The sequence below is a fragment of the Equus caballus genome, chromosome 13 (assembly GCF_041296265.1).
Source record: "Equus caballus isolate H_3958 breed thoroughbred chromosome 13, TB-T2T, whole genome shotgun sequence".
Taxonomy (NCBI): Eukaryota; Metazoa; Chordata; class Mammalia; order Perissodactyla; family Equidae; genus Equus; species Equus caballus.
In genome coordinates, this window is record NC_091696.1 from 12494136 (window position 1) to 12520655 (window position 26520).

Genomic DNA, 26520 nt, shown 5'->3' on the forward strand with positions numbered 1-26520 from the left:
AAAACATACTTATTTTATGTACCACATACAACTCCAGTATCTGTGAAATTCATTTGACAACTTGATAGTACATGTTATTTTTTTTTTTCTGGTGAGGAAGATGGGCCCTGAGCTAACATCTGTTGCCAGTTGTCATCTATTTTACGTGGGATGCCACCACAGTGTGGCTTCAGAAGTGGTGCTAGCTCCACACCCAGGATCTGAACCTACGAATCCAAGGCTGCTGAAGCAGAGCATGTGAACTTAACCGCTATACCAACAGGTCAGCCCGTTAAAACTTTCAAGGAAAAGCAAACTAGGGATGACAAAACAGGGGAGCAGAACTTGGATTCTTGACTTTGCCGTGACACCTGGAGCCTCTAAGAGAAATGAGAGGGGCCGGCTGGGTGGCACAGTGGTTCAGTTCATACGTTCCACTTCTCGGTAGCCTGGGGTTCACCAGTTAGGATCCTGGGTGCTGCGGGTATGGCACCGCTTGGCAAAAGCCATGCTGTGGCAGGTGTCCCAGATATAAAGTTGAGGAAGATGGGCATGGATGTTAGCTCAGGGCCAGTCTTCCTCAGCAAAAAGAGGGGGATTGGCAGTAGTTAGCTCAGGGCTAAACTTGCTCAAAAAAAAAAAAAAAGAAAGAAATGAGAGGAATCATTTTAGGGAATACTGAAATGAAATTCTTGAACATATACAATGTAGAATTCTTTTCAACCATGACTCTGTTGTTTTTCCTAGGAATCAGGAGCAAAAAGGAACTCAGGACAGAAAACAGATTTGTGACTTCCAGGACCTCAAGGGAGGAGCCAATGGGGACTGAGCACTTAATGGGTATGGAGTTTGTGTTTCTCTTTCTTTTTTACTACCAAAAGTTTGGAGCTAGACACTGGTGATGATTGCGCACTATCATGAATGTATTTAGCGCCACTGAACTGTACACTCGGAAGTAGTTACAATGGTAAATTCTACATTGTGTGTATTTTACCATAATAAAAAAATAAGTAAAAAAATAAGAAAGAATTCATGAATGCCTCCCAAGGACCTGGAGCTGAGGAAAACATGTCCAGTGGGTGCATTCAGCAACACAGGGACAGAAGTATACTTCAAACTACATGACAACTTCCAAGGGAGTCTCCAAATCATTTTCATCAGAAAGTCACTCTGTGGGAGTAAGAGAATTGACAGGGCCCAGCCCCCAGCGACTTCATAAGCACTCAGCCACCACCCCTCAGCCCCTGCCCCCACAATCTTCCAGAATGAAGCACTCAGATACCAACAAGACATATTTCAAATAGTTTAATTTTAAAAATATTCTATTCAGTGCTAAAATATGTCTTCACTCACTGTTGCCCATTTCCATTTTCTTAAATTTTTGAAACAAAAAATAAAATCATAAAGTTCAATTAAACATGCAGATTTCAAAGAAAAGGGAACTTTCTAGAAAGTCTGAGCTGAAGGAGTACTGTGGGGGATGGGTATTGTTGTCAGAACCTCAAATTCTTGCTGGGGGAGTTTGTGGCAGGAGGCAGGGGAGGCCGGAATGAAATGTGCAGTTGAAAACAGGGAAGGCTGCATGTGTGCATGTGTGTGTGTTGGGGGAAGGGGATGGTTACGGTAAGGGACAAAGAACTGTCAGCAGCTAGACAGCCCACGAGAGGCAGGATAACCTCAGGAATGGGCAGAAGCGCCAGGACAGCAAGAAATCTATATGGACTTTTCTGCCCTCCTGTAGAGAAAAGCCCTTCCCTTCCCTCCAAAATCTCTACCCAGGCCTTCAACAGCAGCCTACAGGGCCCCTAGCCCCAGGGAAAGTCCATGAATCTACAATCTCCATTCAAGTTCAAGTAGCCCTAAGCCCTCTCTTCTCTAGAGGGCGCCTTCCACATCTCTTTCCTCTTGTAGAAGCGCCAGCAGCTCCATCCAGAGGTTCTAGAGCAGAGACTGCTAGCTGGAGGTGACAGATGAAGCTTGGGATGGCTGAACCTCCAGCCTACTTGAGGTGGAAAAAGGACATGAGTGCTCCTCTTCCCAAGAGCAAGCAGACACAGATGCCAGGGACAGGAAGATGACGCTACCACCCAAGTCCAGTGTCGGCCTTCCAGCCCAGAAGGTTCCTATGTGCAGGCTCTGGGCCCCAGGGCTTGCCCTTACCCCAGCAACACAGCACGGCCAGAACCAGAATGCAATAAATAGAGGCAGGGGGTCAGGAGGTGAAGGGCACAGGATGGTGCTAGCTTTCTGACGTTGTCTGCGGCACAGCAGGTTGGTCCACACAAAAGCGTTTCAGGGGCGGAGCACCTGAGTCTTCCTCTTCCTCAGCAATCTAGGAGCAGCCAGAGAATGAAATTATAGGGCCACCCCTCTGGACCAGAACCTCCCCATCCATCCTAATTACAACCTTGAAGCCCACTCCCAACCGCTCGCAGATAACCAAACTTCTTCTCCTACCTTCTAACCTGGAGACACCAGTTCCCCTTGCTGCTTCCCCACCCTACTACAGCACACTCGCCGCCGCAGATCCTTTCACATCAGCAGAGCCCTTACTTTCTTCCTAGACACTGGGAAACCCACAGTGCCTCCTTACCTGCGTCTCTAGTGGAACTGGTTCCTCCTTTGTGAGGGTGGGAGGTTCATCAGCAACTTCTGAGGCGGGCAGGGAGGGCTCTGAAAAGGCAGCAAGGTCAGCGTCACTGCGGGGCCTCCTGAGGGAGACGCCTGTGGAATCTCTGCCTCAGGCTGGGGGAGCTTTCCTCCCAGCTATGTGGAGGCGCTGTGGCGAAGAGGCAACACTGGCCGGAGAAGCCACATATATTATAAGAAACTCGTAAGACATAACGCAAAGTGCATCAACTCCGAAGTTAGAAGGAATGCAATTGGAGACAACCAGTTCCACCACTCACTAGCTCCGTGATCTTGGACAAGCAATTTAACCTTTCTAAGACTCCAATTCCTCATCTGTAAAATGAGACAATAGCTGCCATTTCATAGGGTTTTTGAGGGACTTATCCCAGGCATCAAATATGAAGAGTACCTGATTCCTTTATTCTGTGAAAGGAGAAAATGCAACCATTCCTCAAAACAGCCCAAACTGCTAACAAATGGCTTGAGACTGCCAGGCTTTGAGGCACCTCCTCTAACCTCTTACTTTAAAGAGAAGCATCAAGAGCAAGAGGCAAGGCCCCTCCAAGATGCTCATCCGGGGTCAACTGAGACTCACCCTCAAGGATCTCCTGGCCCAGAGTAGGGGGCTGGGAGTCGTCTGTGCGGAAGTCAGAGGTGTGTGCGGGGCTCAGGGACTCGCTCTGCTGGGGGCTGGGGCTCGAGTTGGTGCTGCTGTCCACCTTGAGTTGATAGACGTCGGACACAGAACTCTGATTGCTGTTTTCATCTGAAAACCAAACATGACACAAAGGCAACAGCTGAGGGTGGTCACTTTCCTTGAGAGTAACTCAGTACAGAACCAGGGGCCTGGTGTCTCCTTAGGCGGCCACAGACACCAAAGGGTACCAGGATCACTGCAGACACCCGTTGAGCCGAAGGCAGCACTTACGGGGCTTCTACACACTGCACATTATCAACAGAGTCTGTGTCGACTAATTCAGCATTTTCTATTTCACAATGTATTTCTAAGCACCAGATGCAGCCAGAATCTTTAAGTGTATACAACATCTGTATTTCAGGAAGATCAGGATCTGCTTATTAATCCCTTCTTTATTACCTGCCAATTATAGATTGGACCTGGTGTTTTCTCACTGTCCAGCGGAAAGGAGGGACATAGCTGTGCCTCTCAACCTTCCCCACAACACAAGATGAGTAGAAAATGATCAAATCTGCCTGGTACTCTGGGCCATCTGAAGGAGGCTGGTGGTGTGTGATGGTGGTCAGCTCTTTAGCTGCCCAGGCTCCACCCGAGTGCCTGGAGGATCAAGGGATTCCCACCTGGAAAGCTCTGTCTGAATGCATAGTCACCACCTAAGTTAAAAACACAGGAGTCAAGGACTCCTTCCTCTCCCTCACCTCCAGCGGCCAGCCACCAGATCTGCTCTACCCTACTGCTCTGACAGCACTTGCGTTCGTTCCTTCCTCTCCTACTGCCTTGGGTCAGGCCTCATTATCTCGGGCCTGCCTCCTGCAACAGCCACTGACTGCCCTTCCTCAGTCTCATGCACTCCCAACTGTACTTCACACCACTGCCACAGTGATCTTTCTAAATCCTTCGACAGTTCCCTGCTGCCTAAAGGATAAACTCAAACTCCAGTGCTTCTCCAGGCAGGCATGAGATGGCCCTATCACGACCTACAAAGTCCCTTCTGACCTCTAGGCTCATTCACCGCCTGCGTTCTTCTATACACACCCTTGGCTCGAGCCAAGCTGGACCCTGACCTAAAAGGTGCTGCGTGCACAGATGTCTGGTATGACGCGCTCTGTCCAGGCTTTCTGAAAAGCCCCATACATGCCAACATTCAGCTCAAGCATCACCTCCTCCACAGAGCCCTGCGTCCCAGGCTCCCTTGGGTGGAAATGACCATCCTGTCATTTCTGCTCCTGTTGTATCCTGTGTACACCTGCATTTATTTTACACACCAGTTTCCTTCCACTATACTCTATGCAGGAAGGCTCTGTGCCTGACTGGTCTTTGAATCTCCAGTGCACTACACAGCACCTGGCACACAGTAGGGGTTCATTAAATGTTCACTCGTGAAAAGGATGAGATGGTGGCCAGACTGAGGAAACGAAGCCTCCTACCTCTCCCAGAACCTTATGATTGTGAACACCCTCCACACAGCTAGAGAACCTTTTCTCCTTCCTGTATCACCCTGACCTTGGGGGCCGGGGGAGGGTGGGAAGGGGCTACCTGCAGGCTCTCAGTCTAGCTTCAAAGAGACAACTGTAAGTCCTTTCTAGTCTTTCCTCCTATAAGACCACTACCTTCTACACTAGGTGGAAGTAGCATTTTATTATAAAAAGAATAAAGCTCCATCACTTTTGAGCTTAGGCAAACACTTTTCTCCCCCGAACATCAGTTTCCTTAAATAGGGATAATGATAACTGCCTGGTTTACATCACAGGCTGATGTAAGGATACAAATGAGAAACTGAAGTGAAAGTGCTTCCAAAACAGTAACTGCCACGTCGGCGTGAAAGGTGGTATGAGGCCGGCAGCGCTGACACACGCAGGACGTTCACTGAGATGGCTGAGGAGCACAACCTGTGCTCACAGTGGACAGCAGGTGCCCCGGCTTTGTGTGGCCTCCTCTAAGGCGCTATTAAAATATACAGTCTAAAGAAAAGAGCTTCTGATCCAGAAAACCAGGACCTAACACAAGGTCTGTCACTCACTAGTTACGTGACTTTCAATCCGTAACTTCACCTCTCTAGGCCTAGGTTTCCTTAAATGGAAACTGAGGATATTATCATCTATCTTGCAGGGTTATTGTAAGGTTTAAATGAAAAGACTTATGTAAAGTGCCTAGCAAGATACCAGCAAAATAGTAGGCACTAAAATGATCCATACAACTATTCCTCTTATTATTAACTGGTTCCTCTAAGTTTTCATTTTCCTGCAAGGAAGACATACGGATGCAACTCACCCTGGAATTCAAGAAGGAGAGAGGAATTGGCTGAGGCATCAGAGGGAAAGCCATTAGGTTCCCGGGCTGCTGAACTGTTCGATTTTGACTTTTCTTTCTAGAAAAGGAAAAAAAGAGGAATATGACAGAGCCAAGCAGGAGATTCACAGAGAGGGAGAAGGGTGCTGAGACACCACAGACGTCTGGATTAGGACTGAACAGGAATAATGAGAGCAGTTTGAGAATCCAGGACGCAAGGAACAATAGAATCCTGGACAAAGTGCCCCCAAGCCTCAGTGTCTCTATCTATAAACTGAACCATTCCAGAACTAATATGATGACTCAAAAGTGAGAGGCAGTGACATAGCTTCTACTCGAGCTCCCTGTGGTACTCTTTCTTTCTGCCCTGATCAGAATGCTCTATCCAACCTTTCACTATGTCGATAGGTGAGAAACATGAAATACCCCTTTGAGAAAGATTCCTGTTTTAGTACCACAGCAGGAAAAAAAAGTAAAGAACAGCCCTCTAACTGGACAAAGGAAGGAGTCACTTTATACATAATGCAAGCAGTGACAGGACAAATGGGCCCCTGCTGGCTCTATTCCTGACCAATCAACCCCATCCATTCAAAATGATCACCCTGTGTCCACCTTTGCCTGTAATATTATTTCCTTCAAGCAGGATGCAGGTTACACATGTAGGGGAACCACAGTGGGAAGGTAAGCACTAACTTGCAACAAACAACCCGGGAAAGGACATAATCTAAGCATTTGCAAATGAGACCATCCCAAAAGGCAAAACGTTCAAATCTGGGTAATCTCAGATTTCCTAATTCATGGGCCAGCCCTGATGGCCTAGTGGTTAAAGTTCGGTACGCTCTGCTTCAGTGACCTGGATTCAGTTTTGGGTGTGGAACCACACCACTCATCTGTCAGTAGCCATGCTGTGGAGGCAGCTTATACAAAACTAGAAGGACCTATGACTAGAATATACAACTATGTACTGGGGTGGAAAAAAAATTACTAATTCATACTTTTAATACATGTCTATTTATTGTACATGCATCATACTAGCATTACAATTTACAATCCTACCTCTGTAATAAACCAACTGTACACATTTATGCATGTCCTTCCCTTCATTCTTTCACATGCAGACATAATTTTAATGTAATAACACTTCACCATTTTACTACACAAGCTACATAAACATGATTTTTAACAGCTGCATAACATTCCATACAACATAATACACTCAATCACTTCTCAACTACGGGGCATTTAACTTTAATTTATTTAGGATTGTGTTTATTTATTGCTACTAGGAATAAAGCCCCATTGCTCAACTTCTACTTCTTCCTGGATTATTTTATTTGAATAAATTCAGAAAAGAATATTCCTTCTAGATCAAAAAGTATAAACATTATTTTTCTTGTAAAACACTGTACCTCACCACTCTCTAAAGGATGATGGCAATATATTTGATGTACTAGTTTCACTAAGAGTCATGCCAACATTTGGCTTTACCATTTTCTTTTTCTGATCTCTGACTTATCTTTATTTTAATGTTCTGTGTTCAGGTAAAATACGTAATTCATTATAGGAAATGCTGAAAATACAGAAAAAGAAATGAAAACCACCCACACAACCAGAGACAATCTATACAGATATCTGTATAAAAATGGATCATGATGCAGTATTATAGCTTGCTTCCCTTTTCCCCTTCACCACATTAAAAACATCTTCATATGCCACTGAGTAATCTTCTACATATCTTTTATAATGGTTACAAACCTTTACAAGATACAGGTACACAATAACTTAATGAATTCTCTACAATAAGATCTTTATTTTGCTTGCAATTTATAAATACAACAAACAATATTCTAATGCTCAACACCACAGATGTACCTTGCACACATCATGATTATCTCCTTAAGATAAATTCCTCGAGGTAACACGTCTAGAGCAAAGGGATAAATATTTTGAAAGCTTTTTTTCCCTCTCGGCTTTATTGAGGTATACTTGACAAATAAAATTGTAAGACACTTAAAGTGTATGCTGTGGTGATTTGATACACATATCCATTGTGAAAGGATTCTTATCATCCAGTCAATTAATACATCCATCACTGAAAGCTTGTAAACATACATATATGATCCACTTAACCTGTAGAAAGTTTGCACCAATTTACTCTTCCATCAGCAGGGTCCCACTCCCTTGTATCCTTCACATTTTTTCCTTACCAATTTGATCACCATTTTCCATTTTTCCCAATCTAATAGGTCTATGCTAGTACCTTAGGAGATGGCACACTACCATGGACCACTGGAGGGTGGATAAACTGATGGACCTCAGTGCCCAGCTCAGAAATCAACACAAACACTGTGAGAAGCCCTTGGGAGAGACAAAGGGACCTGAGCCCTGGGCAGGGAGAATTTGAAATAGGAAAGGGCCAGGGGCTTATTATGTGAGAAGTCGGTTGAGGGAGACTTTCCAGCACTGTCCTTCCCCCAAATATACACACACTACCCAAGAGATTTAACTGTCCAACCTTTGGGTAATGGCACCAGCGGAGCCAGGGCTGGATGAAGAATAAAGGGGGGCTCCAGAGCCCCCCCAACTTTCACCCACCAGCTCCTTGGGCTTGGCAATGACCAGGAAGGGTGGCTGCTCCCAGATAAAGGTAGCACGTGTAAGACCAGTACTTGGGAGTTCCCTGGCAGGCAGGAGAGGATAGGAGAGGGAGAAAGGGAAAGGCTGAACCTTGAGGCTAACCCCATTCCCTGAATTCATTTAGAGGAGGGCAACCAGAGTTTAGGCTTACATCCTCCCTTCAGTTACATATTACTAGCCAAGGCAGCTCAGAGGGAGCAAGAGATGAGTACATAGAAAAAGCGAACCAGACATTAGAGGGAAATTAGCACCATGAAAGACAATAAACAGAACAAGGTATACCAGAAGCAGCAGACTAATGAGACAGAAGAATTTAAATAAAACATGGCAAGTCTCCTCAGAAAGATAAGGATGATAGTGGAAAGCTGTTTTGAAGAAGAATCAATTAAGGAAATTTGGCATGAATAATCTAATTGTTCAAAATAAAACCTGAGTGAGTTTAGTAGTAGATATAGATACAGCTGAAGAAAAGAGTAATCAGCAAAAACTAGGCTGAGAAATCAGAATATATGAGGAAAGAACAAAGAGATGAAACAAATGAGAGAAAGCTAAGAAACAAAGAAGCTAGACGTGAACATCACAGGATATTCTTACAAAAGTTCTAGATCAAAGATAGAGAAGTAGTCTAAAAGTTTCCAGGAATACAAGAGGATCACCTATAAAGAATCCAGAATTAGACTGACAGCAGAGTCTCAACAGCAACACAAGAAGCACAACAGCTGAGCAATAGTTTCAAAATGCTGACAGAAAATATAATTCTTTTTTAAGATTGGCATTCAAGCTAACATCTGTTGCCAATCTTCCTTTTTTTTCCTTCTCTTTCTCCCCAAAGCCCCCCAGTACATAGTTGTGTATTTCTAGTTGTGCGTCCTTCTAGTTGTGGCATATGGGATGCCACCTCAGCATGGCCTGATGAGCGGTGCCATGTCTGCACCCAGGAACCGAACTGGCAAAACCCTGGACCGCTGAAGCAGAGTGCATAAACTCAACCACTCGGCCATGGGGCCGGCCTCTAGAAAATATAATTTTGAACTTAGAATTTCATATACAGGTAAAATGATTAAACGTGAAAATAAAACAAAGATATTTTCAGAAAGTTTTCTCCACAAAAGCCCCCTTTGACAAAACTCTTGAAGGATGTATTCCAGCAAGAAGAGAAACGAATCCAGGAGAAAGCAATAACAAATAGGCATAAAGGGATAGTAAATACTTAGTAATGTTTATTTTGTCTAATTAAACAATGACTAAAACAAGATATATCTGTAACAACTGAAATATCTGAACTGAAATCCTAGTCAAAACTAAGGACAGCGTAAGGATGGACGTGGGAAGGGGCAGAGACCAGAGTTAATTAAAATGCGTTATGAGTGTTATCAGGTTCAGAGGGAAAACACAGATTTGGATAAGCTTTATACATTGATAGGGATAAATAATAAGTATAAGTTTTACTAAGTTAGAGGTAGCCAATAGAAAAACAAAAGTAGAATGCAGAACTTTCAAATCATAAGAAAATTTGTCTAGTCATCATGAGGTGAAGAGAGAGAAAAAAAGAAAGTGTATCATGGCAGAAATTCTTGTCTATATTAATGAAATTTTTAGGTGGTCACATTTTCCCAGCCTTCCTGGCCACTAGGCAAGCCACGAGCTATTATGAGCACATACAGTGAGTGTATATATCCTGAACTGAATTCTAGAAAACTCCTTAAATTCACGAAAATACTATTTGCCCGTCCTTCCACTTCTCCTGCTGCCTGCAACCCGAATGTGTTGAATGAATGGCTCAACCTTGGAATACAAGGTCAAAAATGAAGCAGAAGGAAGGGGGTTCAGAAAAAACAAATGGAGCAACGGAATGAGGAGCTGTCAATGAGTAAAGAGTTTTAGTTTTGCAAGATGAAGAGTTCTGGAGATTGGCTGCACAACAAGGTCAACGTACCTAACACCACTGAACTGTACACTTAATAAATGGTTAGGGACTGGCCCCATAGCCGAGTGGTTACGATGGCACGCTCCACTTCAGCAGCCCAGGGTTTTGCCAGTTCAGATCCCAGGCACGGACATGGCACCACTCATCAGGCCATGCTGAGGCAGCGTCCCACACAGCACAACCAGAAGGACCTACAACTAGGATATACAACTGTGGACTGGGGGGCTTTGGGGAGAACAAGAGGGAGAAAAATTAAAAAATAGTTAAGAGGGTAAATTTTATGGTATATGTATTTTACCATAATTAAAAATAAAGTAACATGAATAGTCATTACTCTCTGAAAGATTAAATTTTAAAAAAAGGAGTAGAAAGGTTGGAAGAAACCTGGGTCTCTTAGAGCAGAACCATCACACCAGCCCTGGACTGTACACTTCTGTTCCTCTAAGAAAAAGAACAAAATAAACTTCTTTTTGTTGTGAGGAAGACTGACCCTGAGCTAACATCTGTTGCCAACCCTCCTCTTCTTGCTTGAGGAAGATCGTCACTGAGCTAACATCTGTTCTAACCTTCCTCTATTTTATGTGGGATGCCACCACAGCAGGGCTTGACGAGCGGTGCTAGGTCTGTGCTGGGGATCTGAACCCGCGAACCTCGGGCCACCAAAGCAGAGCGTGTGAACTTAACCACTATGTCACTGGGCCAGCCCCTAAACTTCTTTCTTAAACCACTGTCATTTTGAGTTTTCTGTCACCCACAGCTAAACCTAATCCTAACGTGCCCAAAAAGCAGAAAATGTGAAAAGGGGGGGAAAACTGAATTAGAAGACATAGCAGTCAAATATAAATCAAAAGAAGACAGGGTAGAAATTATAATACCAGACAACATAGAATCTGAGGCCAAAAAGAGGTGGACATAAGGGACAAAGAGAGACATTATACACTGGTAAGAGGAATGACAGATCAAGATGATATAACAACCACGACATAAACATACACACATCAAAAACAGAGTGTCAACGACATAAAGTCAAAATTGACTTAGCCACAAAGAAGCAAACAAACGCACAATTTCACACACTCGTCTCAGAAACATATAGAAAAAAACATACAAAAAAAAGCAAAGATACAGAAGATTTGGATATCATGATAAATGATTCAATTGTTTCATTTCATACCTAAGAGTATATTTGTTTTAATCACAAGTAAATGGTCCAAAAATAAATCATGAACTAGGTCACAAAAAAAGTCCCAATAATCCCAAGGAACTAATATCCTGCCAATTTAATAAAACAGAGTACCAATTTTAAAAGGATAGCTAAAAAAACCTCACATATCTAGAAACTAAAAATCTTTCTATCAAATAATCTTTGGGTTAAAGAGGAAACCAAAGAGGAACTTACAAAAAATTTAGCTGATGATACCATCAATGATATTTTGACATTCATATATGTCAAAAGTTATGGGAAACTACTAAAGAAGTGAAATGTATTTCAAAAACAAGAAAAACTAGAAAAAAGATCTAAGTGTTCAATACAAGAAGCTAGGAAAACAACAGAGTTAATCTAATAAAACACAAAAAAGGGAAATGATGGTAAAAACTAATGAAATAGCATACAAAAGACTGACAAAATTACAAGATGATTTTTCATAAAGATTTTAGAAGAGGTGACAAGACAGATCACATTGAGGGAAAAAAATGCAAATAACAAATGTGAAAACGGCAAAATAATTACCAATATAACAGGGACTTCAAAGTACAAAAGAATATGATAAGTAACTATGTATCAGTACACGTGAAGCTCTGACCAGCGTTCTTCAGCAGGGGTACTGCCGACATTCTGGACAGGCCAATTAACTGTTCACTGCACAGGACTGAATGACACACTGCCAACAGTTCAGCATCACTGGCCAATGAAGAAACACCCTGCCTCATTTCTAAACGCTCCTGGGGAGGCAGGGAAAGTGGGGAAGACCCAGCACTGCCCCCTATTAAAGAACCAATGGCACACGTGAAGTGGGGAAATTTCTGGAAAATACATAAAAGAGCAAAACAAGTATCAAAAAAAAGAGAAAACCTAAATACATCAATTACCATTAAAGCCACTGTACTCCCCCCACCAAAAACTCAGACAGGAGTAAAAGTGAGTTCCATTAAACTTTCTCATTTTAAACCAGTTGTTCCAGAAATCAAAAAAGAAGAGAAATTGCCTAATTTGTTTTAGGAGGCTGGTGTAATCTTAATACCAAATCAACGTAAAGACAGCATAAGAAAAGAAAGTTACAGACCAATTGTACTAATGAACAGATGCAAAATCTTAAATGAAATATTTGTGAATTGAACGCAATATTGTATTAAAAAAGTCTCAAAAACCAACAAAAACAAAGCATGTCCACATAGAATTTGTCTTAGGATCAAAGAATGGTTCACCATCAGAAACTTTATTAATATAATTCCCCATATTAATAGATTATTGATTAGAGAAGGAAAATCACATGAACATTTCAGTAAATACAGGAAAAGCAGCTGGATAAAGACCAACACCTATTCATAAAATTGAATAAATCTTAGAAAACTAAAAAAAAGGAATTATTTACTTACTTATTTATTTTGTTGAGGAAGACTGGCCCTGAGCTAACATCTGTTGCCAATCTTCCTGTTTTTGCTTGAGGAAGATTGTCACTGCACTAACATCTGTGCCAATCTTACTCTATTGTATGTGGGATGCTGCTACAGCATGGCTTGACAAGCACTGCTAGGTCCATACCCGGGAACCGAACCTGCGAACCCTGGGCCACAGAAACAGTGTGTGCGAACTTAACAACCACACCGCCAGGCCAGCCCCCGGGAATTTTTTTTTTTTTTTGATGAAGATTAGCCCTGACCTAACATCTGCTGCCAATCCTCCTCTTTTTGCTGAGGAAAACTGGCCCTGTTCCTCCACTTTATATGTGGATGTCTGCCACAGCATGGCTTGCCAAACGGTGCCCTGTCCACACCCGAGATATGAACCTGTGAACCCTGGGCCGCCAAAGCAGAACATGTGAACTTAACCGCTGCACCACCGGGCCAGCCCCATCCCAGGGAATTTTTTATTTTGATAAAGGCCACCTTCCCAAAAACTTACAGAAAGAGAGAAAACTCACTCTACTTGACATTAAGCCATTCTAAAAACTGACAGTACATAAAACAGTCACTCCAGTGCAGGAACAGATAAAACAAAATAGAATATAGAGTTCAAACAGATATAGATAGGAACAGGTACACAACAGAGATGACATCACAAATCAGTGGAGAAAGGATAGATTACTTAATAAACAATATTGGGGAAATGGCTCACTGTATTAAAGAAAATTAGATCCATATTTCCACTATTGAAAAAAAACCAAGAAACCTACATGGATTAAACATCTAAATGTGAAAGTTAAAACTGAAAAGCTAACAGAAGATACAGAAGTTCTTTTTTTCTTTTGGTGAGATAGATCGGCCCTGAGCTAACATCCAGTGCCAATCTTCCTCTTTTTGTTTGAGGAAGATTGTCCCTAAGCTAATATCCGTGCCTGTCTTCCTCGATTTTGTATGTGGGATGCTGCCATAGCATGGCTTAATGAGCAGTGTGTAGGTCCACACCCAGGATCCGAACCAGCAAACCCCAAACGCTGAAGTGGAGCATGTGAACTTAACCACTATGCAACCAGGCCAGCCCCAGAAGTCCTTAATGACCATGGAACAGAGAATAATTTAGAAACAAGACCCAAAAGGTAAAAAATGTAAGGACAAATTCATTAATTTGACACAAAAAAATTAAAGGACGTTATGACAAAGTTATCAGACAGGTGACATGTCAAAGACATCTGCCATGTACAAAACTGGCCAGTTTTTTTATATCTAAAATATCAATCAAAGAATCCATGCAAATCAGAAAGGTAAAGACGTGAAAGGCACTGCAAAAATGGGTGCAGCTGTGGGGCTGGCCCCGTGGCCGAGTGGTTGAGTTTGTGCGCTCCGCTGCAGGCAGCCCAGTGTTTCGTTGGTTCGGATCCTGGGCGCAGACATGGCACTGCTCGTCAAACCACGCTGAGGCAGCATCCCACGTGCCACAACTAGAAGGACCCACAACGAAGAATATACAACTATGTACCAGGGGGCTTTGGGGAGAAAAAGGAAAAAAATAAAATCTTTAAAAAAAAAAAAAAAATGGGTGCAGCTGTTCTGGAGAGAAATCTGGCAGCATTTAGTAAAACTAATTACATACGTACACCCTGTAACAGAGCAATCCCACTCCTGGGCATCCAGTTCAGAGAACACCTCCCACAAGTCCTCAAGAAGAATGGTTTAAGGGATGCCCACTGCAGTCATCTGTGCTAGTAAAAAGCTGGAGACAACACAAAGAAACAGACCCATAGACAGACACCTGAAATATGACAAAGGTGGTTCTACAGGGCAGGAGGAAAGGAATAGTCTTTTCAAAAAACGGTTCTGGGACAAATGCATATCCACATGGAAAAAAATGAAATTGGGCCCTCTACTTCAAAATATACAAAAATCAACTCCAGGTGTGTTATAAACAGTTACAGAATAATAAGCTTGTAGAAGATTACAGGAAGAATATCTTTGTGGCCTCAAAAAGTAAAAGATTTCTTAAGACATTTAAAAGTACTAATTATAAAGAAAAAGATTATTTTGTCTACATTAAAATTTAAAAAGTTCTGTTACTCAAGGCAGCATAAACAGAGTGCAAAGCCAAGCCACGGAATGGGCAAAGATACAGAAAGTATAATCAATAAAAGATTTGTGTCCAGAACAGAGAGAATTCCTGTAAGTCATAAGAAAAAGACTACAACCAAATAGACTTAAACAGGCACTTCCTAAAAGACAAAATCCAAAAGGCTAATAAATACCGAAAAGGTGCTCAATCTCATTAGTAATTACACAATTAGCCATCAAATTAAAACCACAACGAGGGGCTGGCCCCGTGGCCGAGTGGTTAAGTTCGCGCGCTCCGCTGCAGGCGGTCCAGTGTTTCGTTAGTTCGAATCCTGGGCGCGGACATGGCACTGCTCATCAAACCACGCTGAGGCAGCGTCCCACATGCCACAACTAGAAGAACCCACAACGAAGAATACACAACTATGTACCAGGGGGCTTTGGGGAGAAAAAGGAAAAAATAAAATCTTTAAAAAAAAAAAAAAAAACCACAACAAGACATCTTTACATATGAGTCCAACAATGCCAACTGCTGATGAGGATTGGAGCAATGAGAACTCATATTTCTAGTGGAAATATAAATTGGTACAATCACTTTGGGAAATAGCTGGTATAGGTCAAAATATACATAACCAAAGACTCAGCAATTCCACTCCTAGGAATATATCCTGGGAAAACTCATGCACATGTTGACCCACATACTGAATAAGAATGTTCACAGGAGCACTGGTCCTATTACTCCAAACTGGGAACACCCCAAATATCCATCCACGTGAGAGTTGGAAAGATCAATCACGGTACAGTCCTGTAATAAAATTCCATACAGCAAGGAAAAGGCACAAACAGCTCCGAAGACGAACGGATGAATTTTACAAGTGTAATGCTGAGCAAAAAAGCAAGACACACAAACATAGATACTTCATGATGCTGTTTATATAAGGTGACAAATGTTTACGAATGACCAGAGAAGTGGTAAGAAAAGCAAAAGCAGGACAGTGATTTCCTCTAGAAAGGAGGCAGGGGTGCTGGGAAGAGTCCAAGAGAGGCCTCTGCGGGAGTTGGCAATGCTCAACGTTTTGACCTGGGTGGCTTTTACAAGGGTATTAGCTTTATAATTATTCACTTTACTGTACACTTATATTTTATGTACATTTCTATATGTGTTTTATATTTGAGATATTTTTAAATAGGTAGGGAGAAAAAAAGTGGAGACAATCTGGGTGTTGATCACCCAGGGAATGTGTAGATAAATGTAGTCGCTGCAGATAAGAGAATATAATGCAAGGGTGAAAGGTTAACAACTCTATTTACAATTACAGAAACACAGAGAGTTCTCAAAAACAACGCTGAACAAAAGAGAAGAAATAGAGGTTTATAGGACAAAGCTATATATAGAAGTAAATTTTTTAAAAATACAAACATGAAACAACCCTATGTATTTTTCAAGAATAGACAGGTGTCCAAATAAACCCAGGGAAGAGGAATTAGAAAGGAATATACACTTAATAAACACATAAAATACACTACAGTGGGTAGCTAAGTGGATAAGAACAGGAGTCAGCAACTTCTTCTCACAGGGCCAGATAATAAATATTTTAGGCTTTGCCCACCATTAGGTCTAGGGCAACTACTCAACTCTGCCATTACAACTCAAAAGCAGCCACAGACAACAGGGAAACCCAAGAGCATAGCTGTGTTCCCATCAAACTATACTGACAATCACAGGGAGCAGGCACACCTGGGCTGGAGTTCGCCAAGCCCTGGAAAAGAGGAATGGGTTAAGGAAAGGGAACAAAGGGGAAAATAATAAAGTGAGAGAGGCTCTGCGTGGACCAATGACAGAGGGTGCCTTCAAGTATTTTCAACTCAATTCTGGGGAAATAAATTCCTTTAAAATGAAGAGGTGATCAAAGAAAGAAAAAAAGGAAACGGTACCTTTTTGTTGTTTTGATTTTCTTCCACACTTACCTCCTTGCTGTCTGTCACAGGAACCCACTTAAATATCCTAAGGGACGTGTCACCCACAGTCACCCACTTTTTCTCCCTAAAAGAAAGACACTTCTTAGAACTGACAAATAATAAAATTGATTTTCTGTTCACAACTTGTGCTTTTCTACTTTTCAGCAGACCATTCAATCCTAAACGCCTTCCAAACTTCCTCTGTCAAATCATACCTTAACTTTCAGTGCAAAATCACCCCTTCCAGAAGACTTCTCTACCAAGCTCCTTTACTCTGAAGCCTCTGCTTACCACCTTTCCTTACGTAAAGTGTACCAAAGCCTTGTTCCTCAAAGACTGCACCAATACAGAGTACCAGCACATTTTCACACTCAGGTATCGACCCGGCCATCATTTATTTTCCAAAAACTAACTCAATTCCATTGATACTCATAAAGCCCTATGAGACAGGGCCCTGCGGGAGGTAAAGGATATGTAAGATATGGTCCGTACCTTGGGAGCTCATAAGAATGCAAAAGGTAGATAAGCAAATCATTCTAACACATGAAGGCGGCAGGGAAGGTGAGAAGGAGGCTGAAAGACAGAGTAAGATTAGGATATACCACGGAAATGTGGAGAACTCCTGTGACTCCTGTGGAACTCTGGGTTGAACCACGATTCCATTTAACAATAATTGCAGGAGCGGGATAGGATGCTTGCAGCTAACAGAACCGAGCCTTACGTTGGTTTCAGGAAGAGGTGAAGGATGAGCCACGGAAAGACTGTTTTAAGGCTTTATTTCACAGAGGAAGTTACTTTTGAAATAAAGCTTTAAAAAAATGAGTAGTTTTTTTCCCCCAGGCACAGTTTTTTTCTCCTGTGGAAAGACAAGTGATATCCTCGAACAGAGGAGTAGCTTATGGACAAGTAGGGCTGGGGAGCTTGAAACATGATTTCTGAAAGTTTCATGTCCAAATTTGAGGTTACAAAAAAGCAAAAAAAAAAAGAGTAATGGCTGTTACTGTTGCTATTGCCGATGGTGTTCAGCAAATAATGATTTCACAGAAATGCAGAGACTGTGATGTAACAAAAAGAAGAATGGACTAAAGACTTAGGAAACTGGAATTAATTCCTGGATAAGCCACTCCATTTCCTCATTTATTCAACAAATATTTAATATTCAAGACCATACGCTAGGCCCTGGGCACACAGGGAACAGGATGCACAGTCCCTACCCTCACAGAGCCTGCGCTCCAGCTGGAAGCAGACATCAACCAACTCGCTTCACAGCCACTCAACCGTTAGGTTTACCCATATCAAATCGCCTTTTGTGTAGGTTACAAAGTCAAATACAAAAAGCGTCATGCGATTCAACTTAATACAATTGTGGAAAGTTCTATGAAGAGGACCTGACTTAGACTGGGGATCTTAAAAGGTGTCCTTGAGGAAGCAACTTTTGAGCAGAGCTGGGAGTTAACCAGGCAAGGGGGAGGGGAGGGTAGAGGGAGGAGGCCAGGCAGCAGAGCAGTAGTGTGGCTCCCGCTGATAGAGGGCCGGCATCCTGGGAAAGACGGTGGTTTGAGCTAGGCTGGTGAGGCAGGAAGGACCATCTTCCGTCTTTTTCCTGAGAGCAAGAGGTCACTAAAGCATTAGCCTAAGCAGTGGAGTGCTGTGAGCAGACTTACACTTGAGAAAAATGAAATCACTCAGTACGACAACATGGACGGACTGGTAACAAACAGGAGCTGAGGCAGGGAGATGGCAGGGAGGCTGGTACACAGTTTCAGCTGAGAGAGGATGGATGCTCCTCTGGCCTAGGCTGCTGACCCCGCAGAGATGGCCAGAAGAGAAAGAAACGCCTGCCAATTCTTAGGTTTCACCAAAACCCAAGGACGACTCGATTTGGAGGGGGAAAATCATTAATAACTTATCACTCATTAATATTTATGAGTCCCAACTATATATGAAGCCCTTAAAGAGAGAAGGAATTTGGTCTTGTGGGGAAACGGACAAGTAAACAGGCAAATCAAGTCCAAGGTACGGATGCCCCCAAACGGGGTGGAGGGCTGGCAGCGGGAGGACTTGCGGTAGGCTCCCCGGAGGGAGCCAACACCCACCCGGGCTCTGAAATCAGCAGTAGTAACTAGAGAAAAGCAGCCAAGAAGGTGGCGCACACAGGCGGCCGTGAAAGTCTAACGTGATGCGCGGACAGCCGGCGCCGGCAACGCACGTTCCGGGAGCCGGTCCCAAACGAGGCAGGTGTAGACGACCCTACTCACGGCTCCAAGGCCCCCTAAGAAGACGCCGACCCAGCGCGCCGCGTGGGGGCCGGCACGACGGGAAGAGAGGGCTCCGATGTGGACGACCACGCCTACTCCCGCGGCAGACGGGGGCACCGAGAACCTCGCCGCAAACTCAGCCCAGGTGGTACGTGGAGCGCTCAGGATGGCCCGCGGGAGACACTCAGAGATGCCAGTCTACTACGAGGGGCAGTTCGGGACGCTAAGGGATCCAAACGCCGGGGGAACGGCGTGGGGACGAAGCCCGCGGCCGGCTGCGCGTGGGAGCCAGACCCCGGGCCGGAGGGCGACCGAAACCCGGTGGCTCCTCCCGGCGGCGCGAGCCCGCGGGCAAGTGGGCGGGCCCGCGAGCCGGGCGGCCCGCTGATTGGTCGCGGCCGGCACACCCTCTGACCTCACGTCGACGCGAGCTGCACCCTCCTCCCGCCTTCTCCGGCTCCCCCTCCCCCCAGCGTCTGCCGGTCGGCTCCCGCCCCGCCCGCCAGTCCGGCGCTCCTCAGGGTCTGGGCCGGCGACCCCGGCCAGCGCCCTCAGCCCCGGCCCCTCACCATTTCCGCACTTTCTCGATGGCCGCCATCACCTTCTTGATGTCGTCCTTGGCCCGGCTGCGGGTCTCGGCCCGGACCGACCGGCCCGACATGGCGGCGGAGGAGCGGCGGGGGCCGGGGCACTGCTCCCAAGACGGGAAATCGCGCGCCTCACGCGCCGCCGCCCGCCCGCCGCAGCAGCGTCACCGCGGCCGTCGCCCCCTCCCTGCGCGCGTGCGCGAGGAAGCGCGCGCACCCGCCCGCCCCTTGGGGCTCGAGGCCTCAGCGCGCCTGCGCACCCCGCCCCGGGCGTCCCTCCCTGGGCGCCCCGGGAGTCCCCTCAGCCGGCACGCTGGCCCCGGTGCGGGGAGAGCGGCGGCACGTGCTGTGGGCAGGGCGAGGTGCGAGGCCCTGCCAGGTCCCTGGCTGTTTCCCGGGGGGTTTGAACCTTTGTCCTCTGGGCAGGGCCGCGGCCGTAACCTATATGTTAGGGGTTTGACCTTAATGGGACCGCGGTTCTGCACCATCCTGTCCTGCCTCCTGTCCTGTCTGGCGCCCTACCTCCTCAGATAATACTGCTGTGCTCCAACCAACCGCAGAGAATCTCACACGTTTCTTCAGTATGCCTCTGGGCCTTTGCACACACCTGTTCCCCACCTGGAATTCTCTTACCTCTTCGTCTGATGAAGTGACCACTTGCTCTTTCAACTCGGAGAAGCTTTCCCCTGATGTCCCGGGGTTCTGTTCGTTCATACTTAGCACGCTACATCACTGTCTCATTTAATCCAGCAGTTATTGATTAAATGATACCTGCGTTGTGCAAGACTCTGTGCTAAGTACTGAGAACAAAATCTGGGCTTTTGCTTTAAAAGAGCTTATAGTTTAGTAGAACATGCAGACCAGAAAACAGGCATTTAACATGCCATTTTATAAATGCTAGACTAAGGGAGGTACAAGGTGCTAGATGAGGAGTGTCCAGAGGCTTCTGGGAAAAAATGACCTTGAAGCTGAGCTCTGAAAGTCAGGTAGATGTAATTGCTCCAAGGCCTGACTGTGCCCTCAGACATTGAAGACACTCAATAAATGTTCGGGGGAATGTTGAATCTTCAGTGCAGCGTCCTTTCTCTTTGCCTCCCCCCAACCACTGCCACTACCACACAGGCATTTATTGATGCCTGCAGGATGCAGGGAGGGGCCTGTAGCAGCTGCTTCGGGAGACATAAAGGAAACAGGAGACAGCTTGCATCGGTTGGTAGTGGCTACTTCTCTGACCTCTACAGAAACTTCCTTCTGTGTGCCTAGAGAAATGCCTAGCTAAGCCTGAACTTGACGCAGCCTCTGACTACGACTGTTCAGCCTTTCATGATCTACCAACATCATGGCTTGATAGCAAATGTTATCTTGCTGGTGAGAGGTGGAAGAATAGCATCTGCCTGACCCGGGAGTGGATGAGCGGAACCAGCATGAGCCAGGCCAGACCTCTGCCTTGGGCAAATTGCTCTCAAGGCAGTAGCTTCCCTTCTCAGAGTAAGAGCTACAGTGGCCTTCAATGCCCCATCTGTCCCCACACCTCCTCTCATTAATTCTGTGACCTCACCTTCTACAACTCTACCCTTTGCTGTCTCTGCTCCAACTACACTGGCCTCCTCGCTCATGTGAAAACACTCAGTCAAGCTCCTGCCTGAGGACTTTTGCACTGTAGGCCCCTCTATCTGGAACACCCACCTGCATATATTTGCGTGGCTTACTCTCTCACCTCCTTTAGGTCTTACCCAGATGTTATCTTTTCAATGTAGCCTTCCTGGCCACCCTCTCGAAGACTGCAGTTCTGTCGCCACACACTCGGTATCCCCCTTCCCCAGTTGATTTTTCTCTGGAACATTCATCACCATCTGAAATACTATTTTATTTGTCTGTCTTGCTTATTATCTATCTTCCTTCCGGTAGTTCCATGAAGGTAATAACATGGCCTATTTTATTCTGTTCACTGATTATCCCTAGTCTGGAACAGAACCTGGCACCCAGTGGGGGCTCATTAAATATCTGTCGAATGTTCCACCTCAATGCTTGCCCTTCCAGGAGGCCTTCCCCAGCCTCCCTCCGCTGAACCCCCACAGGACCCCGAATACAGTCTGCATCACACTCAGAGGTGAGGATTCCAGGGCAGGCAGGAGAAGCCACCTCAAAGACCACATAACTTTGGGTGTATGTCCTCGTATGTTCCTGAAGATCACGTGGTATGTTCCTGCTTAATCGCAATTTGAGGTTCTTTTCTTCCTTCATTTGCTCTTTATTATCTGCCACCCCCTGAAATGTCAGCCCTGTGGGGGCAGAGACCCTGTCGTCAAGTTCACCTTTACATCCCCAATGGCTAGCACAGCACTGGGCACAGAGGGGGGCGCTTAATAAAAAGTTATCACATGAATGAGTGAACGTATGAATATGGTTCTTCTCCACGGGCTCTCTTTAGGGCCCACCCTCAGCTGTTGTCTCCCTTTCTGTCCTGTCCACGTGGCCTGTAAATCGTCGCACTTTCTTTGTCAGAGCGATGTAGCTCCGTGGCTGCACTCGGTCCTTGCCCCAGCCAGCACACGTGCCCAAGGCCCAGCACATCTCTGATAACTTCTCACGCCTCTTCTAAAATCCTCTCCGTGGCTCCCATTGCCTACGTTCAAACAGATACCATAGCCCAGTATGACTTAGGGCTCCAAGTATGATCCCAGTCACAGGGAAAGGGTGCTGGGAGACAGAAAGCCTGCGCTGGCATCCCAGCTCAGCCATTTACTTGTCTCGCGGCTTTGCGTGGGTTCCCTAACCACTCTGAATCCCAGTTTTGTTTTGTTTTTGTTTTTTTCCTGTGAAATGACTTCAATAACAATGGCTCTGTACTTTACAGAGTTGACCTGAGGACCTGGTGAGGGAGGGAGTGGACGAGCTTTGTAACCTGCAAAGTGCCTTACAGGCAGAAATATTCTTTTTGGCTTCCAGTGCCGCTGCTGCTGCCTGTGCTCTAAATTCCAACTGAACAAGACCCGTCCCGTGTCCCCTGAGCAGACCCCGCACATCCTGCCTCGGGGCTGTTCCTCACGCCATTTCTGCCCCTGAATGCCGCTCCCTCTCCTAACCCACTCACCACCCTCCTTTTGAAATACCCATCTTTCAAGACTCAACCTCCTCCACAATTGTTCCAAAAGCATGCAATCCCACCCTTATTAGGCCCCCCAGAGCATTGAGTTCACCTCTCAGCCCTTTTTATTTTACCTCTCAAAAAGCTGCGATCCTCACCTGGGCTGCTTCAGCGGACAACAGGCCCTGAGGAACCTGGTGGTTCGAGCCTGGAGTCCTGCATGTTCGGCTCCCACACTGGTATCCGTGAAGATCTGTTTGAAGAGAAGCCTTGAGGAGAGAGAAGGGCCTGAGCTGTGCTGAAATTCCTGTCTCTTTCCTTCTTCTTGGGTTCTGTTAAAAGCCCTGTTGAGAGAGAAGACAGAAGACCAGGATCAGGGTCCCCTTCTTTCCAGGAAAGCCACTTTGTAAGGCCACAGAGGCCCAAGAAACAGTCCTGAGGAGTAAAGGAAACCTGTAGGAGGTTGTGAAGGACTCTGCATGCCTTGTTAAGCAACAGCGAACTTTCTGGAATTCATTAAGAGAGGTTGTATGGGCTGAAAATGGAAATGGTTCAAGGAGGCCTTCAAAACATTCACAGGTGGGTCCGTGATGCATTGCTAATGAGAGTGCTGGGAAGTGAGAAACCAGAATACAGTCAGTGAGGGCCAGTGGCGGCAGAGAGAGCCTGGTGCTGCCCCCAACTGTGAGGAGCTTGTTAAAATGCAGGTTCCTGGGCCCTGTCCCCAAGGTTTTGTCTCCACAGTTCTGTGGATTTTATTTTTGGCATGTGTATTCTATTTCATATTTTTGAAATTTATCTTAATATATAACACATGCATGTGCTGGAAAATTAAAAGGGTACCAAAATGTTAGCAAGTGTTGAAGCTGGCTGATGGATACACGGGGGTTCATTCCACTGTTCTCTCGACTTTCATATACTACTCTGAAATTTTCCGTAATAAAAAAAAATTTTTTTAAGGTATATAGTGAAGTTCAAAGGTTAAAGAAAACAAAGCAAGTCCCTCCCTCTTTCCCTCCGTGGTCCTGCACTCGCCCTGTTCCCCACTGCCTACCTTTCCAGAGATGGTCTACACCAATGGTCTCAACCTGGCTGTGCCTGGGAAGCTTCAAAACATGCTGATGCCTGGGTTCTTCTCTCCCCCATCCCTTACTCCAGCCCCAGAGGTTCTGATTTAGGGGCCTGCAGCCTGGACATTGGGACTTCTTTTTTAAGCTTTCCAGATCCCTCTAATGTATAGCCAAGGTTGGGCACTACTGGTCTACACATTTACAAACATACATACAAAAATACACATTCAAATTGTAGTACACTTATGCATTATTCTGAACTTCTATATTTTAAAGATTTTATTTTTTCCTTTTTCTTCCAAAGCCCGCCCTGGTATGGTACATAGTTGTGTATTTTTAGTTGTGGGTCCTTCTAGTTGTGGCATGTGGGACGTCGCCTCAGCATGGCTTGACGAGCGGTGCCATGTCCGCACCCAGGATTCGAACTGGCAAAACCCTGGGCCACGAAGCAGAGCACGCAAACTTAATCACTCGGCCACGGGCCGGCCCCTGAATTTCTATATTTTATGTACTATATCATTGTATATGTTTTTTGTTGCTGCTGTGACAAATTCCAACAAACCTCGTGGCTTCAACAGCATGAGTGTATTATCCTGTAGATCAGAAGCCTGACTCAGACGGCGCTGGGCTAAGATCAAGGTGCAGTCCTTCCCAGAGGCTCTAGGGGAGAATCTCTTTCTTTTCCTTTTCTAGCCTCTAGGAGCTGCCCACTTTCCCTGGTTCACGGCTCCTGCCTCCATTTTCAAGGCCAGCAGCATCAGGTGGAGTCCTCCTCACACTGTCATCTCTCCTATTCTCTCTTTTGCCTCTCTCTTCCACTTTTAGGGACATTGTGTCCCTGTGATTACATTGGGCCCACCCAGATAATCCAGGATAATCTCCCTATTTTAAAACCAGTTGATCACCAGCCTTAATTCCATCTGCTATCTTAACTCCCCTTTGGCATGTGCGATGGACTGAATGTGTCCCTCAAAAGTTCATACATTGAAATCCTAAACCCCAGTGTGATGGAATTAGGAGGTGGGCCTTTTGGGAGGTAATTAGGTCATGAGGGTGGAGCCCCCACGAATGGTATTTGTGCCCTTATAAAAGGGACCCCAGGGAACTCGCCCTCCCTCTTTCTGCCCCATGTGAGGACACAACAAGAAGATGACCATCTATGAACCAGCAAACAAACTCTCATCAGACACCAAATCTGCCAGCACCTTGATCTTGGACTTCCCATCCTCCAGAACCATGAGAGATAAGTTTCTCTTGTTTAAGCCAGCCGGTTATGGTACTTTGCTATGGCAGCCTGAACTGAGAGCGCAGGAAACCTGACCTAAGACAGCAGGCTCCGGGGATTAGAATGTGGATGTCTTTGGGGGTGGGGGCATTATTCTGCTACCACACTGTAGAGATTTGTCTATACCCGGGGAAAATGCATTTAATGTATTTTTTTAAAAGATGATCTTATGTGTAGCCCAGTTTTCAAGCAAATGCTGGGGCCCTCCTTGGAAAGAGTATGCAAGATTGAGTAGGGAGCTCTGATCCGGTTTCACTATTTGTTTAAATATTCGCCTTACACAAGAACCAAACCAGCAAAAATATCCTTTATTTGTAACCTAGGTGTGTACAGCCAGGCCTGCCTTCTCCCCACAGCCACAGGGAGGAAATATCTTGTGTACTCCACACAGCCCATGGAAGGTGCTCAGCAACTATTTGTGGCAGGAAGGAAAGAAAGAAAAAAGGGAAGGAGGGAGCTCTCCTTACCCGCCTCCTGACACTGGGTGTGCCGGCTTCCCACCTGCCTCTGACTGAGCCTGTTCTCTCTTCTTCCCCAGCCCTGTTGCTACTTCCAAGCCCCTCCAGCCGAGGGTTCTATAATACTCTATGACACCCTGGATGTCCTCATTTTGTCATTTCTGAGTGCCAGGTACCATACTGGGCAGAGGGCTGTGCCTCACCCATGGCAGGTAACCACATTCTGGCCCATGTTCTGGGTACAGGCATGGCTGGGAGGCTGCAGAGCAGAGGAGGGTAAGAGCCCAAGTGCTGGAGCCAAGTTCATGTCCTAACTCTGCCCCTTGGGGAAGTCCCTTACCTCTTTGTTTCTCAGTCTCACCATCTGTAAGGCGGAAACAGAAAGATCCACCCAACTGTGTGGCGAAGTTTAAGTAGCCTAATGTGCATCAAGCACTTCGAATCTTGCCTACCCCATAATCAGTATTCACAATGTTACTGCTATTGTTGTATTTCCTGATGCTAGATCAGGCTCCTTCTGGATGGAAGGAATGCCATCCATCCATCTTTGCTTCCCAGTGGCAAGCACTGAGTATGGGGTGCAAAAACTATGCAAAAGATGGCTTTTGAATTAACGTGTGGCGAGCCACGTACTAGGGGAGCACGCTTCTTCAACAGAGTCCACACACTGAGTCTTTGACAATGATCATCAAGAGCCTTCATTTGTCACATGTATGTAGGTAGCTATGAGTGGTGGTCATCTGATGCTTTTGACTGCTCAGCAGCTCTCTCTCTGTAGCCAAACTTCTCTCTTCTTTGTTGGAAAACCACCTTCCCCTACCTCTGTCCCTGGAGTTTGGGTGAGACTGACTCTGCCCTTTGCCTCCAAGATGGACACAGATGGCCCAGGTGGACACAGGTGGCTCAGGTCTGGCCAGTCAGAGCACTGCATATCATCAGTTACAGCATCGG

At 45.5% G+C, this 26520-nt stretch overlaps 1 protein-coding gene across 2 annotated transcripts; it reads right to left on the bottom strand.

The window, feature by feature from the left end:
- Positions 1-1269: 1269 nt before the first annotated feature.
- On the bottom strand, positions 1270-23367 carry BCL7B (BAF chromatin remodeling complex subunit BCL7B). 2 transcript variants are annotated; one of them, XM_014729899.3, is made up of 7 exons: positions 23210-23367; positions 22915-23100; positions 16833-16908; positions 5579-5675; positions 3206-3376; positions 2573-2652; positions 1270-2311 (listed from the first exon to the last, which is right to left on the bottom strand). In XM_014729899.3, exons 1-7 carry the CDS (start codon positions 23350-23352, stop codon positions 2219-2221), a joined length of 846 nt encoding a protein of 281 aa, XP_014585385.3. In that variant the 5' UTR covers positions 23353-23367; the 3' UTR covers positions 1270-2218. The 2 variants fall into 2 exon arrangements, with proteins under 2 accessions (XP_014585385.3, XP_023511208.1); XM_023655440.2 differs by lacking the exons at positions 22915-23100; positions 23210-23367 and adding an exon at positions 19651-19921.
- Positions 23368-26520: the final 3153 nt, after the last annotated feature.